The sequence below is a fragment of the Pan troglodytes genome, chromosome 7, assembly GCF_028858775.2.
Source record: "Pan troglodytes isolate AG18354 chromosome 7, NHGRI_mPanTro3-v2.0_pri, whole genome shotgun sequence".
NCBI classification, from domain to species: domain Eukaryota; kingdom Metazoa; phylum Chordata; class Mammalia; order Primates; family Hominidae; genus Pan; species Pan troglodytes.
Window position 1 is genome coordinate 114755635 of NC_072405.2, and position 27703 is coordinate 114783337.

General features: G+C 35.2%; 1 protein-coding gene across 3 annotated transcripts in view; it reads right to left on the reverse strand.

Annotated features, from left to right (window-relative positions):
* The window catches only part of LRP12 (LDL receptor related protein 12), a 99587-nt gene that overhangs the window by 38994 nt on the left and 32890 nt on the right, over positions 1–27703 (reverse strand). For 2 of the 3 annotated variants that reach the window (XM_009455780.5, XM_054657463.2), the window contains exon 2: positions 3556–3612. The exons of the other annotated variant lie outside the window; for it this stretch is intronic. In XM_009455780.5, coding sequence (XP_009454055.1) covers positions 3556–3612 — 57 coding nt within the window. The remainder of the gene's footprint in view (positions 1–3555; positions 3613–27703) is intronic. 3 annotated transcript variants of the gene reach the window in all.

Below are 27703 nucleotides of genomic sequence, written 5' to 3' on the forward strand. Positions count from 1 at the left end.
GAGATTTTTCCAAAGGCTAGCTCTCTATTTAGACCAGCACTGAAGGGGCCCTACTTTCTACTGGGGATGCAAGGATTTCAGAAAGCTTATACTCTATTAAACATTACATCTATAGCTCCGTACTGGCCACAGAAAAAATGCAATGAGGCCGGGCACGGTGGCTCATGCCTGTAATGCCAGCACTTAGGGAGACCAAGGTGGGCAGATCACTTGAAGTCAGGAGTTTGAGACCAGCCTGGCCAACATAGTGAAACCACGTCTCTATTAAAAATACAAAAATTAGCTGGGCGTGGTGGCGCACACCTGTAGTCCCAGCTACTTGGGAGACTGGGGCAGGAGAATCGCTTGAACCCGGGAGGCAGCGGTCGTAGTGAACTGAGATCACAACACTGTACTCCAGCCTGGCCAACAGAGAGAGTGAGACTCCATCTCAAAAAAAAAAAAAAAAAAATAGCAATGACTCTGTGTACCCAGACATACCTCTGGAAACAGCATCCATTTATTTTTAATAATATAATTAGAATAGATTTCATGTATTATTCTTCTCATTCTGTTAGAAAGATTTTGTAAGATGAGACTTTAGAAAAAATAAGCCATGAATAAGGTTTTACTCACTTCTGAAATGGAGTATTTTATTGACGAATAAATATATTTAATTAAAACACACATTTTGTTATGGCCTGAAATGTGTTGCCTCCAAAACTCATATTTTAGAGTCTAACCCTAATACATCAGAACGTAACTGGATTTGGAGAGAGAGTCTTTACAGAGTTAAAGAGTTAAAGTTAAAATGAGGTCATATGTGTGGCCCTAATCCAATGACTGGTGTCCTTATAAGAAGAGGAGATCAGGACAGCACACACAGAGGGGAGACTATGTGAAGACAGTAAGAAGACACCCATTTATAAGCCAAAGAAAAAGAACTCAGAAGAAACCAACCCTGCTGACACCTGGATCTCAGAATTCTAGCCTGCAAAACAGTGAGAAAATAAATTTATGTTGTTTAAGTTACCTAGACCGGGACATCTTGTTATGGTAGCCCTAGAAAACTAATACATATTTCTAAATGTGTATCTGAAATTCAGAAGAAAAAAAAGATTAAAAAATGTAAAATATCTTTACTGCTGATTTCTTTCTTCAAACAGAAATTTATTTAAGGGTATTATCAATGCTCAAGAAGAGCCTAGTGAATCACAAGTAAACAGCTAAAAATAAGTATAATCTAAAATTCAGAATATAGTACTATATCTATCTAAATTTCCAAATTTTCATAAGTTCTCATACTCTGTAATAATCTGCATAACTCAGCAAATCTGCATTTGCAAGTGATCAATGCACATTATAAAAACATACATGGTAAGAAAATTGATTCAAAGGGTAAGAAAGACCCAATTAGATTTTAATGTAACAGAGCACAAAACGCTCAATGATATGGTTTCAGATTCCACATTGCAACTAACCTTAAAGAAACTACCTCGTGTTGAGTTTTGGTGTAGTATCACAGAATATTCACAATTATCTGAAAAAGGCTATTAAAATATTCCTTTCTTTTCCAATTATACGTCACTGTGAGGCTGGCCTGTCTCCTAGTATGTCAAACAAAACATGATGTTGCAAAAGACTGAATGCGGAAACAGATATGAGAATCTAGCTATCTTCTTTTAAGTCAATCATTACTTTATAAAATTATAAAACAATGCTGTTCTTATTGATGTTTTTTGTTTTGAAATATATATTTTTCATAAAACCATACTACATATTGATGTAAACATGCAATAGGTTACTGTTATTTTTAATTGAACTAATGAGTTTTAAAACAAATTCTCAGTTTTAATTTCTAACATAGTAAATATTGGTAGCTGTAGCCCATATAAACAAAAACTCTTTTAAGTCCTTGTTACAGACTGAACTGTGTCCCCCCTCAAGCCCATATGTGGAAGCCCTAACTCCCAATGTGACTGTATTTGGAGACACAGCCTTTAAGGAGGTAACTGAGGTTAAATGAGGTCATAAGGATGGGACCCTAATACCATAGGACTCACGTTCTTATTAGAAGAAGAGGCACAAGAGACCTCTTGCTTTCTCTGAACATTCATAGAAAAAAGGCCATGTGAGGACACAATGAGAAGGTGGCCATCTACAGGCCAGGAAAAGAGGTCTCACCAGGGACCAACCCTGGCAGCACTTTGATGTTGGACTTTCAGAACTGTGAGAAAAACTGATGTCTGTTATTTAAGCCATCCACAGTAGTATTTTGTTGCAGCAGCGCACGTAGACTAAAACAGGCCTCAGTAGTTTTTAAAAGTTTATAATGGGTCCTGAGACCAAAACTTTTGAAAACTACTGAATTAAACAGTAACCATTTGGTTGTATAAATTAAAATGTTTGTAAACAAACATACTTTATAGTTACAACTTGGAAAAGTAATTATAATTCTCATTAACTATTCAAAATGCAAAGAAAAAGGGAGAAGGCCATCTTTAAAATAACCTTACTGTTATTTGATAAATACAATTATATATCATTTGAGAATGTATTTTTAAAAAAGTGAAACAAACTATGAAAAAAAATTGATGCAGGCACTGAAGCACTTGCTTTGCGTTTTCAGGAAACTAGGCTTGTTGGGCTTGATGTGTTTGACTAGGGCATACTAACCCTTAGAGTATTTGTGAAGTCTATTAACTTTCTGAATACAAAGTCAGACATAAAACAAAAGAACAGGATTTGCTTCATGTGAGGAAAAAAGAACCAAACAAATTACAAGATGACACAAAGAAGTTAATCAATGGATTGATAAATACACTAAGTACAGTTTTAACCACACAAAACTTATCAATATAGGGAAATAATAAATGAACAGTAAGAAAACCTATTTCAATATATGCAAAAATAAATATTTTAGTTCTCCTAGTAACTGTGGTTGACAGCAAAAATGGTAACGGAGCTGTGGAAGTGGCCTAAGAATAAAAATTTTAGTAGTTATAAGTCTTTAAGTAATTATAAAGTTATAAAGTAATTATAAGTTATAAAAGCCTAGATGAGTATAAAAAATACATTAACCACAATGATGAATTTCTGAATTTCATGGACACAAGTATATTGTGTTGCTTTTAACAGCAAATAAACTGTGCGCTCAAATACAATAGTTATATGTAGAGTAGTACTATAAAAATCAAGCAAAAAGCTTAATTTCTAAGGCTCTAATCCTAGGGATAGCATTCAAAATCACATTTCAGTAAATTTCATGTCACATAACTTTGTATGGAAAGAAAATACTAATTCAACTTGAGCTAACTTTTCTCTAGGTTCAATGTTTGTATGAAAAAATAATTATGCAGTCCGTTTGGAAAAGTATAATCAATCCACGGGCATGCAAGTATCAGTTTTATCTTATGAGAATTTCTCCATGTTCCAGTTACTTCATTCCTTATTACATGCTGCAAAAAGCAGTAATAATTTTTATAGCCAAATATCACTTCGTAAGATACCAGGTGGCTTTCAATATTTACCATATAAGTCATGCATGAAATTTAAACATTACAAAAAATGACTTACCAGTTGACACTCCTGAAATATGCACATTTTCAGAATGTTCTGCAAGAGCACCATTTCCTAAAATTAAACATAATGAATAAACTAATATCCAAGATAAAATTACAAAATTTTTTCAGATCCTCCCTTTAAAAGAGAAACAACTACATAGAGCTCCTTTTAATATAGAGAAGCTAAAGTTTCTTATAATAATCTTCAAGACAATACTAGGAAGCTCAAAATCATAATAGTAATGGGGAAAACAAACATTTTAGAAATCTCAACAAGGTAGTGTTATATATAAAGGTCAAATAGATAGATCTGATCAACACCAGAAAGAATTTTCTATCAATTAATAATCAAAAGGGAAGTCAGTACTGCTACAAGAAAAAAGAGAATACAGCTTGTTAAAAATAGCATTCCCCTAAAAGCGTGTCCAAATCAGCCACAAGTCGGTGTAATATCTGTCACGGCCACATATGTTGGTACTTAAAAAAAAAAAAAAAAAAAGTCTTGCATTGTCTTCTAAATCTTCAAAAAAATCTTTCAAATTTTTCTCACCAACAATTCTAACAATCTTAAATATTGCGAATATTTACTCCCTCAAATTAATGTAAGCAATGTCTCTTCAGATATTTGTCTTAAAATTTTGTATTTTATACATCATTAGTTCTAAAGGTTTCTCTCTTTACCCATTAGTTGGATCTGGCATCACAACAGCTCAGAAACCGAACAGACAAAGAATTCTCCTTGGAGTCAGGTGGGGAAGGAAGCTAGTCAGAAAAAGCTTAGAAGGCAAAAGCAGAATTTTCTTTCATGGTTGAGAGTGGAGAAAATAGCAAATATTGTAATTAACAACTTTTTGTTTACAAGTATCACACTTCTATAATTGCTTGAATATTGTATTGCACCCCCCACCCCAATGCACTAAGCTGTAGGAGAACAGAATTTGTGTTTATTTGGCTCCCCACTGTAGGCACAGTTCCTGATACAGAGGAGGCGCACAAATAGCTGAAAGATGAATAAATGAGGGATGTCCTGATGATTAAAATGAAGTCATGCCCATTAAGCACTTGATATAGTGCCTGGCACATAGCATTGAACAGGTGTTGATTTTTGTAACTGTGTAAAGTATATTATTGTTACTAAAGAAAAAATAACAGCGATAAAACAATATTTTTGGTTCAACTACAGCTATACCCTTCAAAATGAAAACATACATTATATTTCCCTCAATTAAGAATGAAACAGTGGAAATGATGAGATAGGTGGGAAGGCCATATTAAGTATACAAATAAATGATTATATTCATTTTAAGTACTCTGCACTGATGCCAAAAAAGGCACAATTTCTTTTTCTCATTTATTGTTAAATGTCACACATACAGAATTGAAATGACCAGAAAGACTGTACCCATTTCTTTACCACACAAAACTTATAAAAACAGGCAGCAGAAACAAAACATGAAACTGATTCAATAAAACACCTAAGAAGGTTTGCCAAAGGTCAGTATAAACTGCCTAAATCCTTGCTACTCACGAGTAGACTAGCAGTACTGGCCACCTTGGGAGTGTGCTAGAAATGCAGAGACTCAGGCTCATTCCAGATTATGGAATCTGAATTTATATGCACACTTAGTGATCTATATGCACATTAAAGTTTAAGAAGCACTGGCAAGGTTTGGGCTTAAATCTTCTACTTCTATATTATACATTGCTACAAATCACAGTTACATAATTTGTGATACTAATGTTTCCAGTATCTGTAAGATAGCATATTATGCTCAGGAGAGTTTTAATATCAGATTTTACTTTTTTAAAAAAGAGACAGGGTCTGACTATGTTGCCCAGGCTGGACTAGAACTCTTGGGCTCAAGCAATCCTCCTACCTTAGCCTCCCGAGCAGCTGGGACTACAGGAGTGTACTATCACACCCAGTTTAGATATATTTTAAACATGAAATCTTTTTTCCAGTTTGGTAAACAGAGCAAAAACAGAAGGCAAAAAAGCAGCATAATGTAATATTGAAGACTGTGGATTCTGAGCTATATTGCCAGGATTCTAAAACCAGCTCCATTACTTCTTGCTGTGCAATTTAGGGCAAGTTACCCAATCTCTCTGTGCCTCAATTTCATGTTTTAAAATGGAAATAATACCTACCTTATAGGGCTTAGTGAACTTCTTTATAATAGCAAAAAAAAAAAAAAAAAAATCTAAAACTATTATCAACATGCACAGGAATAAACTGATACAGCCTTATAATATTCAATAAACAAATAATTATATATATACTAACTTGGATAGATACACATATTAAATTAAAAATGTTTCAGATGAGCAGTAAAGTATGATTTAATTTTAACTTTAAAATTATGTATGTATAGTTTATAATATGCAGATGTTAAACATGTCATATGTATGTCTATGCATTTATATAAACACTGATGAGCCTAAGGGTATAACACTGATGTGGAGGAAAACCTCTGGAACTGGAATTAGAGAGGAAGATTTGAATTGTATACTTTAGCATTGGCCAAATTTGTTACAAACAGGCACAGATTTCTTTAAAAATTTTATTTATATTACAAAAAAGGAGAAACAGGTGAACAGAATATATAGTTCATTCCCATCATTCTGGATAAACAGAAATCTGGTAAATATCATGCTAATTATAACATATTAAAATTTCATTAAAGTATTAATGATTTTAAAAAATGGTTAACACTTTAAAACAGAAAACATGATACTGCCAATTAATTTCCCATACATTTATTCTAGCTTAAAAACAATACTATTTAGAAGTTAAATCAATGATAATTTCTGTTAACATCAAAGTGATGTTTCTGCTTCTGAACATCACTTGAAGAAGTGGGCTACTTAATTTACGTGTACTACCATTCTAAAAAATATGTTTACGAAGATGTCACTTTCAATTATTTCTAGGTTACCAGTAGATAGCCCAAAGAAAATCGCTTTGTTAACACAAAGCAAATTACATTCTCCTTAATGCCCCCTCCCAAACCCCAAGAAAATTTCATATATATGAATATGAACACCCACCACCAATCTTACTATGACTAGTGTTCAAATGCAGCCATGTCAGATATTTTTTCAGACGTCACCCTTTAGAGGTAGCAAATACTGAAAAAAAAAAAAAAAGTCTGATAAAACATTACTTCTTTAACTACACATTAGCAGCTAATTATGTAATGAACCAGTTAAGTAGATAAACCCTAAAAAAGATTTTTCACGTACGAAAAAGTTTGATTATCACCTAAATCAGAAAATAGTTTGTTATGACAATTTTTTGGTCTCACTAAACACCAAGAAGTAATCAACCAACCCCATTTATTGCTTTCTGTAGTTTTGACTACAATATGAGAGAGAATCAACTAAAATAGATGCTGCTTTAGGAAAGAAACTATACAACAGTGATATGAAGTTTAAGTTCTAGAGTCAGACTCCTGTAATAAAACCCCAGCTCTACTATTTATATAGTCATGAACTTCAAATGACTCCTAAGATTCAGTTTGCTCACTTATATAATGGGGACGTTATCATAAGAGAATGTCTAAATTTATAGTCTGTGCATCCCTGTTGCTTTATTAACTTTCTGTCTTCTTTTATATATTTCTGTCCTTTTTATTTAAGAACTAAAGTTCTTAAGAATAGCTAATAAATACACCTAAGATTTGATAGGTATGTACCAGCCAAATCCTAAGTGCCTTACAAGCGTTCACTCAGCTAATCCTTAAAACAACAGTTCATTTTACAAATGAGAAAACCAAAGCTTCTAGTAGTTTGGTAATTTTTTTTTCCAAAGAGCTAGTAACTGCATGGATTGAACATTCAAATACACAGTCATTAAAAAGTCTGTATTCCTCACCTCTTAAAAAGATTTCAGGTTCAATACTAATTCCCACAACATTAAAAAGTTTGTGTTCCTTACTTTTTTAAAAAAAGGATTCAGACATGAATATATTTCTTGCTTGTAAAAGAAATAGTGCTTAGCTCTCAGAATTAAAATCTACCTGCCACAGCATTCCAATTTGTAAGAAAAACATTGGTTTAAAAGTTAAATGACTGTCAGCTACAAGAAATGAAAATGCTCAGCTTCCTACAATTTCTTTTCTACTGCTCAGTGAGATTAGTTATCAAATATAAACACATATATAAACATATAAAACAAAAAAGCAAAGATGGTTCCTATTTTATTGTACTTAAGGGAAAAGTTCATAATCCTAATAGGGCTTGCCAAGCTCTCCACAGTCCGATTCTTCCTAACTACTTCTAAATCTTTATCTCTTGTGACCCACTTTCCCATTCTATCTCTTCTTTCCAGTAATAATGGATCTCCTTTAGAAAAGTATCAACTGTCTCTCTTGCCTTTGGATTTTCATTAAACATTATTTCTTTGGGGAGGTATCTCTTGATTCTCCCATACTAGGTTAGGTCATTCTGTTATAGACTCCTTTAGTATCTGACACTGTCACTTTTTGAAAATTTATCACATTTGTTTTATCTGTGTAATGCCTATATTCCTTACTAGATCTTAATTTTGGGGTGGGGGGAGTATTCTGATGGGACACAGCAGGGTTTTGTTTTGCAACCCCAGCAACTAGTACAAAACATAACACATAGCAGGGAATACTTAGTCCATGTAAGTAAGAGGCATGCAGAGTCCCTGCTCCTGAAGAGTTGGTAATCTGTTGACAAAATAATTGAAAATATATAAAACAGAAGCAAACAAAATATAATTAGCAAGCTTCTTATTCAAGGGGAAAGCCTAGAGGCTTTTCTACTAAAAATAGGGATGAGGACAGGAGTGGCCACTATAGTTACTAATATTAGACAGTGCGATTAGACAAGAATTGTTTTTAAAAAAAAAGTAAAACTGTGTCCATGTGCAGATTATATCTACTTGGAAAACCCAAGACAGTCAATAGAAAAATAACTATAAAGAACAGGAAAATTTAGTAAGGTAGTAGGATATAAAATAAGCATACAGAAATCCAAAGCATTTGTAAATATAAACGATAGCCAGTTGGAAGACATGGCAGAAGACCCCATTTTCAGTTGCAATGAAAAAAGATTAAAATAAAAAGCTCATGGAACTGCTGCTGGTTATAAAAGAGGAATTAGCAACAGATCAGCAATTCTGCTGTGAACAATTAAGAAAACAGAAAAATATGTAAAAAAAAAAAAAAAATTCAGACACTGGGCAACAGGCAATGTAAGACTGTGATCCCTGAGAAAAGGGAAACAAATTAAGGTAAGTCCTATTACTGCCCTTTCTGCCTGGAGACTTCCTGGACTCTGGCATATTGAAGGAGAACTTGCCAAGCAAAGCAGGGAGATCTTGCTAAGCTGAGGAGACAGAGATGAGAGTTTAGAGGGGCTCAGGCAACAGAAACATTGAGAGTATCAGTATCAGTTTTTTAAGACAACAACACAAAAAACAAAAACCTCCAAAATTTGCATCACGGTCCTAGTCTTAGGCTGAATGTCAAGCTGCACATGTGTAAGGTGACACCATATAAGAATAGGCAAAGAACTACCGCTGAAAGCTTAAATAAACACTTCCATCTCACAAATCTGGAAGACGCTAAAGTTCTGACCAGCAAGAGAGAGCTCCAAAGTGGAGAGACCTTGATAAACACATGGGTATTACCAGACCAGGAAGTCCACCCACACCTTAGGAGTAGAGCTAACTGCCAAGTAAAAGCTACTCTGTAATTATCCTAGCAAAGCTTTAAAACAAGCTTCAACTAGAACTCTCAAAAATTGCCAGTGGGAATATAAAATAGTACAACCACTTTGGAAAACAGTTCTTTCAAGATGAACATATAGATATATGACCTAACAATTCCACAACTAGGTAAGGGAAATGAAATCATATAAAAAAGACAAAAAAGAATTCCAAAAACATAGAGTAAAAGAAGTAACACAAAAGTATTCATTCTGTATGATTCTATTCTATTCTATAAAGTTCTAGAACAGGAAACAATAATCTATAGTGACAGAGAGATCAGTGGTTGCCTGATCTCTCTGTGTGTTATTTTGTCAGGCTGTGTGCTGGCTTCCTCATCATCCTGACAAAATAACTACAGCACTTCCAGGTACCACATCCAGGGGAAGAGACAGTATTTGTATCTCATCACTTGCAACCAAAAGCCTTGATATTCATTCTGTTTAGAACAGCTTAGGTCACATGCCCAACCCTGTCAAGGAAAACAAAATGGAATATGATGATAGGCGTAAGCCTAGGAGTGAGGTGTTGAATTACATTTTCTGAAGCATTTAAGGGCATTGTTAAAAAGAGAAAAAGGATAACTGGACGGTAGGCAATCAACAAATAGCTACTATAGCATTTTCCCTTTCAAATAAAATCCAATGCCTTGTCCTTGCATTCAGGATCTACATAGTATAGGCTCCAAATATACTTTTCAATTTTAATTTCCCATACTCCTTGTGCATCAAACACATTAGTCTTCTGCCCTGTTTAAAAAACAAAAACAAACACAACCACCACAACCCAAAACCACAAAAATCCTCTTCTCCCTGTATCTTCACTTATCAAATTTTTAGAGAAATTTCAAGGCTCAATTAAATGTTACCTCAGCCATAAAGCTTCTGGAGATCACCTCAAGCAGAAGTAATTCTTTTAAACTCCTATGGTCAACATTTTGCATTCTTGAATGAATGAATGGATTCAGCCATTGACTATCAGTAACTGCTAACATCAGAAAAAAAGGACAATGAGACATCACACATCATGGGCCTCCTAATGGAAGAACACAAAGAAAGAGAAACCTGAATTTGATCAAGACTCTATCTAAAGCAGCACTGACTAACAGAACTTCCCACACGATGGAACTGTTCTATCAAGGCACTGCCCAATATGGTAGCCATTAGCTACATGTAGCTATTAATCATTTAAAATGAGCCTAGTGTACTTTAGCAACTAAGTTTTTTATTTTATTTAATTTTAATTAATTTAACCTTAAATTTAAAATAGCTCATGTGGCTGACGGCTACTGTATTAGGCTTTATAGCTCTAAATCCATTTACCAGTTTACTGAAAAAGCAAACGACAGAGGACCATTTTAAATCATATTACAGAAGAATACTCAACAAACTCCAGAATGAAAAACTCTAAATTGTTTCAACAAATATATATATTTTTAAAGTTGTGAAGAAAGTCCACAGATTGAAAAAGGCTTAAAGGAAGTACTGAATAATTACAAACTGTGGACCTCATTTAGATTCTGATTCATAAACAAACACTTAGGACATTAATGAGACGACTGTAAACACAAACCAGTTTGGTTTTATAAAACTGAGGAAAAATTAACAATCATTCCTAAGATAATGGCACGGCACTTTTATTGATTTAAAAAGAAAGCATATTTGTTCTTTTAGAGATGCACTCTAAAATATTAGTGGATGAAATGATGTCTGGTATTTCTTCAAAATATGCAGAAGAATTTAACAGGCTAGCAAGGAGGCAGATTGGCTCTGGGTTAATAACTGCTGTTAGGGCCTAGGTTTTGGGTACATAGGGGGTCATTATCCTGTCCTATCTATTTTCACAAATATTTGAAATTATCCATAGGAAATTTTTTAAACAACAAAAAAAACCCCTCTGATAGCATATTATACAACACACAAAAGATTCTGGATTTGAGATTTGTACAAATGACTTATGAATCTTAAAACATGTAGGTGAATTAAGATCAGGGTTAATATCATAAGCATTGTTTTATTCCCCTCAGTATCTTAATCTAGTATCACATATGCAAATTATGCAAAATAATATTTCCAATAATTATAATTTTAAATTTCTTTCTTAGTTTTATGGTAAGACAGCACTGTAAAGAATCTTATAGATAATTCATGTCAAATTATGTGAGAAGATAAAAAAAAATGAGGGAGGAGGGCTCAAAACCCAGGTCCTAGAATCCTCAACTCTGATATGCTGTAGCCTGATCATCACTTTTTATTTGTGAAGATATATATGCAGAAAACAAAGCCATGCAAATACATATTTTTTTACTACCTGTAAGGCCAAACCCTAATATAGTTTGCCAAAAAGGCAGGCTTGATAGCGGAGGCCTCATTTTGCTTGTGTTACATGTCGGCAGGCCTAACATCTAGAATCAAAGTGTGCAGAGTGGTCACTTTCTCACTGAGTGAGAACATTTTCAGTGAATTTTGGCCCTCTGCTAAATAAGGTAAGGGTGGGGGCTCTATCCAAGAAGGCTGGTGTCCTCCTATAAGAAGAGGAGATACCAGAGATCTCTGTCCACACATACTATATGAGGACACAGTAAGAGAAGAGGCCATGTGAGGACACAGTAAGGAGGACACTGCATGCTAGGAAAAGAGGCCATACCAGAAACCAACCCTGACAACACCTAAATCTTGGACTTCTAGCCTCCAGAACTGGGAGAAAACAAATTTCTGTTGTTTAAGCCACCCAGTCTGTGGTATTGTTATGGTAGTCCAAATAGACTCATATACCTACTTTCCCCATGTAGGTCTAGATGAAGATTTTTGGGAATCCCTTTCAAGTGTATGACAAATTCAGTACATTCTTCTAAGGAAAGGCTCCATAATGTCTAACAAATACCTATAATGAGATGTTTACTTTTGTAAAAAAGGTTATGAAATCCCTGAGAAATAAGATATTTTCCTGATTGATTTAATTACTGGTATCCTAAAAGTATTATTTCTGTAACTTTTTAATTGTGGCCATCCATTATGTATTTATATGAACTAGGCTTGAACCTATTTCCCACTTAAAATAATAGTAATAATTATTTATAACATTACTTTTAATGAAAAGATACATTATAATTTTTAAACCCCATTCTTTTGTTGTTGTTGTTGAGACAGAGTCTCGCTCTGTCGCTAGGCTGGAGTGCTGTGGCACGATCTCAGCTCACTGCAACCTCCGACTCCCTGGTTAAAGCAATTCTCCTGCCTCAGCCTCCCGAATAGCTGGGATTACAGGCACGTGCCATCACGCCCAGCTAATTTTTGTATTTTTAGTAGAGACGGGGTTTCACCATGTTGGCCAGGATGGTCTCGATCTCCTGACCTCATGATCCACCCGCCTCAGCCTCCCAAAGTCCTGGGATTACAGGCGTGAGCCACCGCGCCTGTAATGGACCTTTGGGAGTTCAGTGTTTTTATATGTTTAGACTTCCTGTAGTATTAAGTTAGTAAGATTTTATGTTTGAAATGTCTTGGAAATAAGGATATAATGACAACGAACTACTATATTGTTTAAAGTACAAATACTAAACAAACACATGCTCCTAGTATTCAGAGAATGAATCAGATCCCTTAAAGAACATGCAGCGATCTTTATGCACCCTACTGCTGAGCATCTCAGTGAGTGTTCATACAGGTGAAAATCACCTTCTCTATTCTAAAATTAGCTTGAGCTACTGATAAAAGAGCTCACAACATAAACTGGAAAAGGAATTTTAGGACTACTAAGTTCAAAGGTTCCTACCTATGACTGTGGTTCACAAGAATAAATATGAGTCTGAAAGAATTCAGAACTCCAGGAAAAAAAATTACACACCTATATTTCTTACAGTAACAACTTTATTGAAAGATATTTTATATCACGAACTTCATCTTTTTTCAAGTGCACAATGGGTGGTTTTTAGTATATTCAGGAAGTTGTACAACCATCACCACCACCATCTAATGCCTGAACATTTTCATCACCACCTCAAAAAACTTTGTACCTATCAGCAGTTATTCCCCCTTTTCTCTTCCCCACATCCCCTAGCAACAGGTAATCTAGTTTTTCTGTCTGTATGGATTTGCCTATTCTGGTCATTTCAAATAAATGGAATCATACAATATGTGGTCTTTTGTGTCTGACTTCTTTCACCTAGCCTTATGTTTTCATGATTCATCCTTGTACCATGACTCAGTACTTCATTTGTTTTTATGGCTGAATAATATTCCATTATCTGGATATATCACATTTTGTTTACATATTCACTAGGTGACAGATATTTAGGTAGTTTCTACTTTTTGTGAATAGCATTGCTATGAATATTGGTATACAAGTTTTTATATAGACATATGTTTTCAATTCTCTTTAGTATGTAGAGAGAGTGGAACTGGTGGGTCATATGGTATCCCTATGTTTTCCTTTCTGAGGAACTGCCAAGCTGTATTCCAAATGGCAATACCATTTTACATTCCCATCAGCAACATATAAGGGTCCATTTCTCCACATCCTTGACAACATTTGTTATTGTCCACCTTTTTCATTTTAGCCATCCTATGGGTGTGAAGTGATATACCATTATGGTTTTGATCTGCACTTCCCTAATGAGTAATAATGTGGCTCTTTTCATGTGCTTAACGGCCACTTATGCTATTCTTTGGAGAAACGTCCTTTCAAATCCTTTGCCCATTTCTTAATTGGCTGGACTGTCTTTCTGTTATTGCTGAGTTGTTTAAGAGTTCTTTAGACATTGTAGATATTGATCCCTTGGTTAGATACATAATTTGCAAATATTTTCTCCCATTCTATAAGCTGACTTTTCAGTGTCTTGATAGTGTCCTTTGAAGCACAAGTGTTTTTAATTTTCAGGACAGTCTAATTTACCTATGTCTTCTTTTGATGCTTGTGCTTTGGTCACAATTTATAATTATACAGTTGACCCCTGAAGAACACAAGGGTTAGGGGTGCTAACCCTTCTGCACAGTCAAAAATCTGCATATAACTTTTGATTCCCCCAAAACATAACTTCTAGGAGCCTATTGCTGACTGGAGGCCTTACCAATAATACAAACAGTTGATTAACACATATTTTCTATGTTACATGTATTACAGATTGTATTCTTACAATAAAGTTAGCTAGAAAAAAGAACATGTCATTAAGAAAATCACAAGGAATAGAAAATGTATTTACTGTTCATTAAGTGGAAGTGAATTACTGTTTTCATGGTGAGTAGGCAGAGGAGGAGGAGGAAGTGGTAGAGAAGGAGTTTGTCTTGCAGTCTCAAGAGTGGCAGAGGTAGAATGAAGTTAGGAAAAGTTTGTGAAAGACATATTTGCGTGTGTTTATAGAACACACACAAATATATACATATATATATATATATATATATATATAAATATATATACACACACACATACACATACACCCAAAGAAGCATGCACAAAGACACTGAGTGCTGTTACTCAGGTATTTTATTCTCATTTAAGGAACTAAACTTTTATATACTTAAGTACAGGCTAACTCTTTTTATTGCACTTTGCTTTATGATACTTTGCAGATACAGTGTTGTTTTTCTGTTGTTGTTTTGTTTACCAAATTGGAGGTTTGTGGCATCCCTACATAGAGCAAGTCTATCAGTACCATTTTTCCAAGAGAATGAGGTCACTTTAGGTCTCTGTTGTCACATTTTGGCAATTCTTGCAATATTTAAAACTTTTTCATTACTATTATATTTGTCATGGTGATCTGTGATCTGAGATCTTTGATGTTACGACTATAATTGCTTTGAGGTGCCATAACATGAACTGTGCCTATAAAAGAGGGTAAACTTAACTGACGAATACTGTGTGTGTCCTGATTGTTCCATCAACAAGCTGTCTCTCCCTCTCCTCGGGCCTCCCTCTTCCCTGAGACACAACAATATTGAAATTAGGCCAATTAATAACCTTATAATGATCTCTAAGTGTTCAGGTAAAAGGAACACTCACACATTTCTCACTTTAAATCAAAAGCTATAAATGGGCTGGGCACAGTGGCTCACACCTGTAATTCCAGCACTTTGGGAGGCCAAGGTGGGTGGATCACCTGAGGTCAGGAGTTCAAGACCAGCCTTGACAACATGGTGAAACCCTGTTTCTACTGAAAACACAAAAATGAGCTAGGCGTGGTGGCGCATGCCTGTAATCTCAGCTACTCGGGAGGGAGAGGCAGTAGAATCACCTGAACCTGCGAGGCGGAGGTTGTAGTGAGCCGAGATCCCACCACTGCACACAAGCCTGGGTGACAAAGTGACACTCCATCTCAAAACAAAACAACAACAAAAAAAATTAAGCTTAGTAAGGAAGGCCTTTATTAATTAAGGAAGGTCTAGCTGAAAGCTAAAGAGTTAGTCAAGTTGTGTATGCAAAAGAAAAAGTTTCTAAAATAAATTAAAAGTGCAACTCCAGTGAAAACACAAATGATAAGAAAGCAAAACAACCTTATTGTTGATAGAGAGAAAGTTTTGATGGTCTGGAAAGAAGATCAAACCAGCCACAACATCGCCTTAAGCCAAAGCCTAACACAGAGCAAGGCACACAGAACACTTCAATTCTACGAAGGCTGAGAGAGGTGAGGAGGCTTCAAAAGAAAAGTTGGAATCTAGCAGAGGTTGGTTCATGATGTTTAAGGACAGAAGCACTCTACATAACATAAAAGTGCAAGGTGAGGCTGTAAGTACTGACGGAGACACTGCTGCAAGTTATCTAGAAGATCTAGCTAAGATCACTAATGAAGGTGGCTACACGAGGCAACAGATTCTCAATGTAGATGAAACAGCCTTCTATTGGAAGAAGATGTCATCTAGGACTTTTCCTAGCGAGAGAGAAGATATCAACGCCTGGCTTCAAAGATTCAAAGGACAAGCTGACTCTCCTGTTACAGGCTAATGCAGCTCGTGACTTTAAGTTGAAGCTAATGATCATTTACCATTCCAAAAATCCTAGGGCCCTTAGGAATTAAGCTAAATCTGCTCTGCTTGAACAAAGCCTGGGTGACAGCACATTGTAAACATGTTTACAGCATTGTTTACTGAGTATTTTAAGCCCACTCTTGAGACCATCCGCTCAGAAAAAAAGATTCCTTTCAAAATATTCCTGCTTGTTGGCAATTCACCTGGTCACCCAATAGCGCTGATGGAGATATATAAGGAAATCCACATATTTCCATGCCTGCTAACACAACATCCACTCTGCTGCCCATGAATCAGGAGTAATTTCAACTTTCAAGTCTATTATTTAGGAAACACATTTTGTAAGGCTATGGCTGCCACAGCGAGTCCTCTGATGGGTTCCAGGCAAAGTAAACTGAAACCTCTCAAAAGGATTCACCATTCTAGATGTCATTAAGAACATTCATGATTCCATTGGAGGTCAATGAACTGTAACCTAACAGGAGCTTGGATGAAGTTGATTCCAACCCTCATGTATGACCTCTGAGGTGTTTCAAGGCTTCAGTGGAGGAAGAAACTGCAGACATGGTGGAAATCGCAACAGAACTAGAATTAGAAGTAGAGCCTGAATATGTGACTGAATTGCTGCAATCTCCAGAGAAAACTTTAATGGATGAGGAGTTGTTTTTTAGGGATCAGCAAAGAAAGTGGTTTCTTCAGATGGAATCTATTCCTAGGGAAGATGCTGTCAACATTGTTGGAATGACAACAAAAGATTTAGAATATTACATAAACTTAGTTGATAAAGCAGCAGCAGAGTTTGAAAAGACTGACCCCTATTTTGAAAGACATTCTACTGTGGGCAAAAGGCTATCAAACAGCATCACATGCTACAGAGAAAGCTTTTATGAAGGTTTCTGATGTGACAAACTTCATTGCTGTCTTATTTTAAGAAATTGCTACAGCTACTGCAATCTTCAACAACCACTACCCTGACAGTCAGCAGCCATCAACACTGAGGCAAGACCTTTAACCAGGAGAAGAATTGTAACTTGTTAAAGGCTCAGATGTTCATTAGAATTTCGAAGCAATAAAATATTTTTAAATTAAGGTATATTTTTTTAGATATGTCATTGCATACTTAACAGACTACAGTATAGTATAAACATAACTTTTATATGCACTGGAAAACCAAAAAATACACGTGACTCACTTTATTGTGACATTCACTTTATTGTGGAGGTCTGGAACCAAACCATATCTCTGATGTATGCCTGTATATTACTTATGCTTCTAATTTTTCTTCTTGGTTTATTAAGCTTTATAGCTTATTACTAAACAGTGGGTAATTAGCTTGTAGATTACATTATAACACTTCTGCAAAGTAACTAAGTGACCTGCTTTACTCATATTATGTATCAAGCACAGTACCCAAATTGATAAATCCAGTACATGGTTCGCACAGTATAGGAGAAGAGTATATTGGACTAATAAAGGTAGTTTTTTCTTTCTTTCTTGTTTCCCAGTGGGCAAGATCTTTCACACTGTGGGGCTTGTAACTGGGGCTCAGAGGGGACAGTAAGAGACTAGCGATAAAAATGTTAGAAACCTTTGGTATCAACTCTATTTTATTAACAGTTGATGTAACTGGAGTACACAGAAAAGGGAAAGGCAGTTATCTTTATAAAATCAGCTTTGTTGAGGTATAACTTATATGCAAAAAATCCATCAACTTCAAGGGTTTGATAAGTGCTAACAAATATGTCCAGTCAAGCAACCAACACTACAATCAAGACACAGAACATTCCCATAACCCAAAAAAGCTCTCTGATGTTCCCTTGTAATCAATCCCGTTCCCACACCTTTAAAGCTGGACAACCACTAATCACAGTCAACATTTAATAAGCATTACACATTGTACGAATTCATGATGTATTATTAAATCTACCTTCTAAAGTTGTAAGAATAGATTCCATCGTCCCCACATTAAGGATGCGAAAACTCACTCAGGTTTTCTCATACAATTAACTTAGACAATTCTACAGCTAGTAAGTGGCAGAGACAGACTCAAATCCAGATTTACCCAACTCCAACATTAAAAATTGAGTTTTCACCTAAAAATACTGAATTTCTGGGCTTCTTTTGAAAAAAAATTAGTATCTGTGTACATCTATTTCTGCATACATACCTACTGAGCTGGATCTGTGGCTGACCTCTTTTAGAAGAGGCATGCCATTTTTAGGTGCCCAGTGCCCACTACCTTCCCCTGTCATTCGGAGACTGATCCCAGGCCCTCTTCATTCTTATAATTATTATTCTTATAATTATTATTATATATATTATATAATTATATATAATTGTATATTACATTTTGTATATAATATATAATTATATATCATATATAATTCTATACATTTTGTATATAATATATAATTATATATATTCTGTATATAATATATAATTAAATGTAATATACAATTCTATATATCATACTTTGTATATAATATACAATTCTATATCATACTTTGTATATAATATACAATTCTGTTATATCATACTTTGTATATAATATACAATTCTATGTTATATCATACTTTGTATATAATATACAATTCTATGTTATATCATACTTTGTATATAATATACAATTCTATCATATTTTGTATATAATATACAATTGTTATATATTTTGTATATAATATACAATTCTGTTATATCATATTTTGTATATAATATACAATTCTGTTATATTTTGTATATAATATACAATTCTGTTATATTTTGTATATATCTGTTATATTTTGTATACAATATATAATTCTGTTATATTATATTTTGTATATAATATATAATTCTGTTATATTTTGTATATAATATATAATTACATATTATATATTAATAATTATATATTAATATATAATAAATATATAATATAGTAATATATAATAAATATATATTAATAATTAAAATATAATATAATTCTATATTATATTTTGTATATAATATATAATCATATAATTCTATATATATTTTGTATATTATATATATTATATATAATTCTATATTATATTATACTTTGTATATATAATTCTATATTATATTATACTTTGTATATAATATATAATTCTGTTATATTTTGTATATAATATACAATTCTATGTTATATTATATTTTGTATATAATATACAATTCTGTTATATTATATTTTGTATAAAATATACAATTCTATGTTATATTATATTTTGTATATAATATACAATTCTGTTATATTTTGTATATAATATACCATTCTGTTATATTATATTTTGTATATAATGTATAATTCTGTTATATTTTGTATATAATATATAATTCTGTTGTATTTTATATATAATATATAATTCTATGTTATATTATATTTTGTATATAATATATAATTCTGTTATATTATATTTTGTATATAATATATAATTCTGTTATATATTTTGTATATAATATACAATTCTGTTATATTTTGTATATAATATATAATTCTATGTTATATTATATTTTGTATATAATATTCTGTTATATTATATTTTGTATATAATATATAATTATAATTATATTATATATTATTTATTATATATTAATATATAATTAATATATAATAATATGTAATATATTATATTAATATATAATATATATTAATAATTAAAATATAATATAATTCTATATTATATTATATTTTGTATATAATATACAATTTATATAATTATATATTATATTTTGTATATAATATACAATTATATATAATTATATATTATATTATATTTTGTATATCATATATAATGATATAATTAAATTAATTATATCATTATTATATAATTAATATGGGTGCAGTGGCTCACGCCTGTAATCCCAGTACTTTGGGAGGCAGGCAGATCACTTGAGGCTGGGAGTTCGAGACCAGCCTGACCAACATGGAGAAACCCCGTCTCTACCAAAAATGCAAAACTGGCTGGGTGTGGTGGTGCATGCTTGTAATCCCAGCTACTCAGGAGGCTGAGGCAAGAGAATCGCTTGAATTCAGGAGGCTGTAGAGAGCTGAGACCGCGCCATTGCACTCCAGCCTGGACAACAAGAGCAAAACTCTGTCATAAATAAATAAATAAATAAATATGAATCTCAAGTTTATCAGAGGCTTTATAATGAGTGTCAAGGACATACTAGGTCTAAGGTCACTCTGGATCCTGGAGTCATTCATTAGCCCATCTCTTTGCTTCAACTTCAGACCTTTCTTTCCTCTCTTTTGGTTCCCTTGTTTCCTCTTAAATATACATTCAAGTAATTCCTGTCCATTAAAAAACAAAAGCAAAACCACTACTTTCTTGCCAGTGCATCTCCTTCCTTACATTTTCCTATTTTGGTCTTTCTCAGCCAAAGTTTTTGAAAGAAGAATCTATACTGATTAATAGAGCTTCCTTACCTATCATTTACTCCTGAACCCTCCTCAATCTAGCTTTTACCCCTAGCACATCTGAAGCTCATGTGGAAACGGATACCAATGACCTACTTAGAAAACACTTTATCCTAAAAAACATCAACTCTGAATCCACTTTTTTTTTTTTTTTTTTGAGACGGAGTCTTGCTCTGTCGCCCAGGCTGGAGTGTAGTGGTGCGATCTCGGCTCACCGCAAGCTCTGCCTCCCGGGTTCATGCCATTCTCCTGCCTCAGCCTCCCGAGTAGCTGGGACTACAGGCGCCTGCCACCGCACCTGGCTAATTTTTTGTATTTTTAGTAGAGACGGGGTTTCACCGTGTTAGCCAGGATGGTCTCGATCTCCTGACCTCATGATCCGCCCGCCTCAGCCTCCCAAAGGGTTGGGATTACAGGCGTGAGCCCCCGCGCCCGGCCTCCACTTTTCTTAAAGTTGGAGAAAACCATATAACTACAAAGAACAGTATCACTGTAAATTCATGGTTTCAATTCATCTGGATACTCAATGCTGTTGAATAACCTTCAAATAATTGACTCAGCTCTATCTCCAATGCCCTTGAAAACTCTATCAGCCCTCCATTATTTGCTTCAAGTTTCCAACAAACTTCCTCAACCACTATTCTTAGTAAATCGCCTCTCTTTCCAACTATTCAGGGATCTTTTGGCATATTATCCTTTCCCTTTCTAGAAAGTCTGTTCTCAGCATACATGTTTAAAGGTTCAAGTACTCCATATTGATAGATCCCAAATTTCAACCCCTAATCTGAACTTTCTCCTAAACTGCAATTTTTTATTTGACTCCCAGTAGTCACTGAGCACTTATACTGTGCCAGTCACTGTAGTCGGTACTTTTCATACATCATTACTAATTCTTACAGCACCCCTCTAAAATAGATACTATTCCAGTTTTACATGCAGAAAAAAAGACTCAAAGAAGAGACTTGTTCAAGGTAACAAAAGTGGCAAGTGGTGCTACCAGTATTTAAGCAAATTTGTCTAGCTCAAAGCCCATAATCTTGAAATAATAATAGCAGCTAACATATGTACTATGTACCAAATGATGGTCTAAGGAATTTCCATGTTTCAGTACATTTAATTTCACAATCACCTTATGAAGGAGATGTTAGTCCAATTTTTACAATAAATACTGTCTTTTAACTTTCTACTGTACAGTTTTGCCTTAATGTCCTAGGTATCTCAAACTAGGTAGGTGTGAGACTAAACTCTTATCTACCCTCAGTCTGCTCTTCCTCTTATATTCCTTACCTTGGTGAATGACACCAGCATCTCCCAGTTGTTCAAGTAGGAACCTGGAAGTCATTTCAGTTTCTTCCTTATCGTTCCTTCCTTCCTTCCCTTCATGCACTATACCTTAAGTTCTCAGTTCTTTCCAACTCTCCTGCTATTTCTTTATTCCATGTCTTTGATATTTCTTTCCTTCTTACTGCATTAAATATAAGCTTCAAAGGGGCAGAACACAGAATAGTGCCTGGTTCATATTAGACAGTCAATGAATATTTGCTCAATGTATAAATAAATGAATTAGCTTGCAAACTGGTTTTCCTACTTTTGGTCTCACAACTCTTTGATCCTTTTTGCACTATTCTCTCATGAATCCTCTATCATTCTTTGCAATGCTACCAGAGATCTTTTTTAAAGGTACATCTGACATTAATCTTCAGCTTATAAAACTGTAACTAGTTCAATTCCTTCCATGTGTTAAGAGTCTCTAAGGCTCACCATAATCTGGCTCTTCTATCTCTCCATCCCTTAAATTTTGCTACTCCTTTTCTGCCTTTACCTTGTACTTATATATTTTGGATTCAGCACTACTAAAATACATACAGTTTCTGAAATTTTGCCATTGTTGAATATGATGTACCCTTTGCATGGAAAAGTTGAGTGCATTGCCACTGGTTACTGTCTAACTCCTTCAACCCAGTTCAGGAAATACATTTCTGTCTACCTTAGGATGAGTTAGGGGTCCTCCTTGATGCTCACATATTACATTGTATTAGTACGTATTGAGTTATAAGCATATTACTACCACAATCCTCATCATATTTTGGGGTTATTAATATTTAAAAATAATTTCAACTTTTAGATACTGGGGGTATATGTGCAGGTTTGTTACATGGGTAGATTGTGTGATGCTGAGGTTTGGAGTATGGATCCTATCACCCAGATAGTGAGCATAGCACCCAACAGGTAGTTTTTTAACCCACATCCCTCTCCCTCCTACCTCTAGTAGTCCCCAGTGTCTACTGTTCCCATCTTTACATCCGTGAATGTTTAGCTCCCACTTAAACGTGAGAATATGCGATATTTGGTTTTCTGTTCCTGTGCTAATTCACTTACGATTATGGCCTCCAGCTGCATTCATGTTGCTGCAAAAGTCATGATTTTGTTCTTTACGGCTGTGTAGTATTCCATATACATATGTACCACATTTTAACTGCTAGTCTTCCACACTAAATGTTGACTACCTCAGGGCAAAGAAAGTCCTTCTCCCCTTCTTTCTTCTCTCCTTCCTTTTCTTTCTTACTCTCTTTCTCCCTGCCTTGCTATTCCCCAGCAACCATCTCCCAATTTATGACACAGTGAGATCTCAGTAAATGTTTGTTGTTTTAATGAATAAAAATTATCAGATTTTGGAATTAGGCATGAAACATCCTCTGCATAATTAACAATTTGGTTTCATATGATACTGTAAGTAAGAGGAGAGAAGGAAAAGGATAAAGAATGTATAAAGAGAAAGCTAGGCATTCTTCCACGAGTGAACGAAGTCAGAAAGCCACAAGTGGAAGATTTCAAACCCAACTATTCCCTTGAATTAGAGAGAAATTTATTATCACTGACTTTCAAAATGTTTGGTAAATGACTATCAAATATTTTACATTTTGAGCAGCTTCAGTCTTTAGATTGTAAGGGACTTTGCTCTGCATTAGCTTTAGAACTTGTTGGGGAGGAGGATACCAAGAAAATGGCATTTTTTAAATTTACCATTTTTGATCTTCAGTGACTCCTGGGTTCTTAACAGCTTATAGCCCATCAATCTAATAAATGTATAAATACGTTGGGTTTTTTTTGTTTTTTTGTTTTTTTGCCGGGCGTGGTGGTTCATGCCTGTAATCCCAGCACTTTGGGAGGCCGAGGCGGGCAGATCATCTGAGGTTGGGAGTTCGAGACCAGCCTGACCAACATGGGGAAACCCCTTCTCTACTAAAAATACAATTTTTTTTTTTCTCTCAGCAAATAGCTAACTTTTCACTTACTTCTACTTAAGTCATCTCATAGCTTACCTACTCTTTCATGGAACCTTAAAGTACTATCTTCCAGTTAACCTGTCAGCTTGGCATTTTTCTACAGAAGTATCACATGTGAAGCAGAGAATTATCCTTTTTCACATAATTGATAAAAGTTATCCAATGTAAGAAAAAAAAATGGTGCACAGGAGGCAGGACTAACTTGCAGCTCCCACTCAGACAGACAGAGCAGTGTGTGGAGACCCACGTCATGAACTTTTGCTCCAAGAACTACCACAGAGACATACCAAGAAAGCCTAGAGAATCCACAGATCCTTTGAATGAAGCTGCTTGCTGCTGCAGGCTCTGTGAGATAGCCAAAAACTGTGAGTGCCCAAAGTGTGAGGGGGGAACGTTTGCCCCTAAACGCACATCCTCACTGGTCCAGATCAAGGGAAAAGAACTTGATCTTACCTGGAGCTGAGATTAATTTAGAAAGCTGAGTGAAATATAGGGGTACAGGAAGCAGTGGGAAGAGCCCTGTGGGCACTCTAGGTCCACAGGGAAGCCATTTCTGACTTTGTCTTCCAGGGGTCCTTGGGGAGGGCTGCCAGTGAAACTGGCAAAAAACCACAGGGAGAAGGAAACTTCCAATTGAACTTTGTAACAATTTCAACTGAATGTGAAGTTTACTGGACAGAATCCGGGGGAGGGGGAAAATGGGGAGTGCAGATACATGCACAGAAGTCTTGGCAGGGGCGGAGGCATGAAACCTGAAAGCCCTGCTTGCTTTCTCAGCAGGGAGGTTTGTAGACTGGGCCAAGTTCTCAGCCTTGCTCACCGGCTGCCTGGAAATAAACTTGGTGCTGTTGGAGAAGCACGGTGGGAGTGAAACCGGCCTTTCAGGCTGCATGGGAGCTGGGTAAGGCCTGTCGTTGCTGGCTTTCCCCCACTTCCCTGGCGACCTGTATGATACAGCAGAGGCAGCCATAATCCTCCTGGGAACGTAACTCCATTGGCTTGAGAACTACACCTTCATTCCCCACAGCAGCTGCAGCAAGCCTTGCCCAAGGAGAGTTTGAACTCGGCCACACCTAACCCTGCCCCCACCTGATGATCTTTTTCTACCTGCCTGGTAGCCAAAAAACAAAGGACATAATCTCTTGGGAGCTCTGTCGTCCCACCCACTGCCTGAGAAACCTTATCCAGGTGACCTTAGGGCAAGCTTGTATCCTCCTTACACTACCACAGCTGATGCTCTCTTGAAAGTGCCACCTCCTGGCTGGAGGCCAACAAACAAAAAACCAGTGCACTAAACAAAAATACAATCAAGGACCCTCACAGACTCCACTTCACTCCCCTGTTATGTTCACTGGAAAGATGCTGGTATCCATAGCTGAGAGACCTGAAGATGGATCACATCTCAGGACTTATTGCAGACACTCCCCAGTACCAGGCCAGAGCCTGGTAGCTCTGCTGGGTGGCTAGACCCACAAATGAAACAACAATCACTGCAGTTCACCTCTCAGGAATACTACGGGAAGGGAGAGAACACCACATCAAGGGAGCAACCTGTGGGAAAAACGACTCTGAGCAGCAGCCCTTGAGCCCGAGATCTTCCCTCTGACATAGTCTATCCAAATTAGAAAGAACCAGAAAAAAAATTCTGGCACTATGACAAAACAAAGTTCTTTAACACCCCCAAAAGATCACACTAGCTCACCAGCAATGGATCCAAACCAAGAAGAAATCTCTGACTTGCCAGAAAAAGAATTCAGATGGTCGATTATTAAGCTACTCAAAGAGGCATCAGAGAAAGGTGAATACCAACTTTAAGATTTTTTTTTTAAAATGTTACAGGATATGGCCAGAAAAATCTCCAGAGAAATAGATAGCATAAATAAAAAACAATCACAACTTCTGGAGATGAAGGGCACACTTAGAGAAATGGAAAATACACTGGAAAATCGAAACAACAGAACAAGTAGAAGAAAAAACTTCAGAGCTTGAAGACAAGGCTTTCAAATTAATCCAATCTGATATAAACAAGGAAAAAAGAATTAAAAATTAAATGAACAAAGACTCCAAGAAATTTGGGATTATGTTAAATGACCAAACCTAAGGATAATTGGTGTTCCTGAGGAAGAATAGAAATCTGAAAGTTTGGAAAACATATCTGAGGGAATAATCAAGGAAAACTTCTCTGACTTTGCTAGAGATCTAGACGTTGAAATACAAAGCTCAAAGAACACTCAGGTGATTCATCATAAAAAGATCATCACCTAGGCACACAGTCATCAGGTTATCTAAAGTCAAGATGAAGGAAAGAATTCTAGGGGCTGTGAGGCAAAAGCATCAGGTAACCTATAAAGTAAAACCTATCAGATTAACAGCAGATTTCTCAGCAGAAACCTTACAAGCTAGAAGGGATTGGGGTCCTATCTTTAGCCTCCTTAAACAAAACAACTATCAGCCAAGAATTCTGTACCCAGCAAAACTAAGCTTCATAAATGAAAGATACAGCCTTTTTTAGATAAACAAATGCTGAGAGAATTTGCCACTACCAAGTGAACACTACAAGAACTGTTAAAAGGAGCTCTAAATCTTGAAACCAATCCTTGAACCATACCAAAATAAAACCTCCTTAAACCATACATCTCAAAGGACCTATAAAACACAATGAAATATCACAATGAAATAACACAATGAAAAATAACACAATGAAAACAAACAAGGTATTCAGGCAACAAATAGCATGATGAAAAGAATAGTACCTCACATTTCAATACCAACATCGAAGGTAAATGGCCTAAATCCTCCACTTAGAAGACATAAAATGCCAGAATAGATAAGAATTCGCCAACCACGTATCTGCTGTCTGCAAGAGACTCATCTGAAACATAAACACTCACAAAGATATTCCATGCAAATGGAGACCAAAAGTGAGCAGAAATGGCTATTCTTATATCAGACAACATAAACTTGAAAGCAGCAACAGTAAAAAAATAAATAAATAAATAAAAACACAAAGAGGGACATTATATAATGATAAAAGGACTAGTCCAAAGGAAAATATCACAATCCTAAATATATATGCACCTAACACTGGAGCTCTCAAATTTATAAAACAATTACTAATAGACCTAAGAAATGAGGTAGAGAGCAACACAATATTAGTGGCAGACTTCAATACTCTACTGACAGCACTAGATAGGTCATCAAGACAGAAAGTCAACAAAGAAACAATGGACTTCAACTATACCCTAAAACAAATGGACTTAACAGATATTTACAGGATATTCCACCCAACAACTGTAGAATATACATTCTATTCATCAGCACATGAACAGTCTCCAAGATAGACCAAATGAAAGGCCACAAACGAGTCTCAATAAATTTAAGAAAATAAAAATTACATCAAGTTCTCTTTTAGACTACAGTGGAATAAAATTGGAAATCAACTCCAAAAGGAATCCTCAAACCCATGCAAATGGATGGAAATTAAATAACCTGCTCCTGAATGATAATTGGGTCAACAATGAAATCAAGATGGAAATTTAAAAATTATTTGAATGGCACAATAGTGACACAACCTATCAAAACCTCTGGAATACAGCAAAAGCAGTGCTATGAGGAAAATTCATAACATTAACTGCCTACATCAAAAAGTCTGAAAGAACACAAATAGACAATTTAAGGTCACATCTCAAGGAACTAGAGAAACAAGAACAAACCCAGCAGAAGAAAAGAAACAAACATCAGAGCAGAACTAAATGAATTTG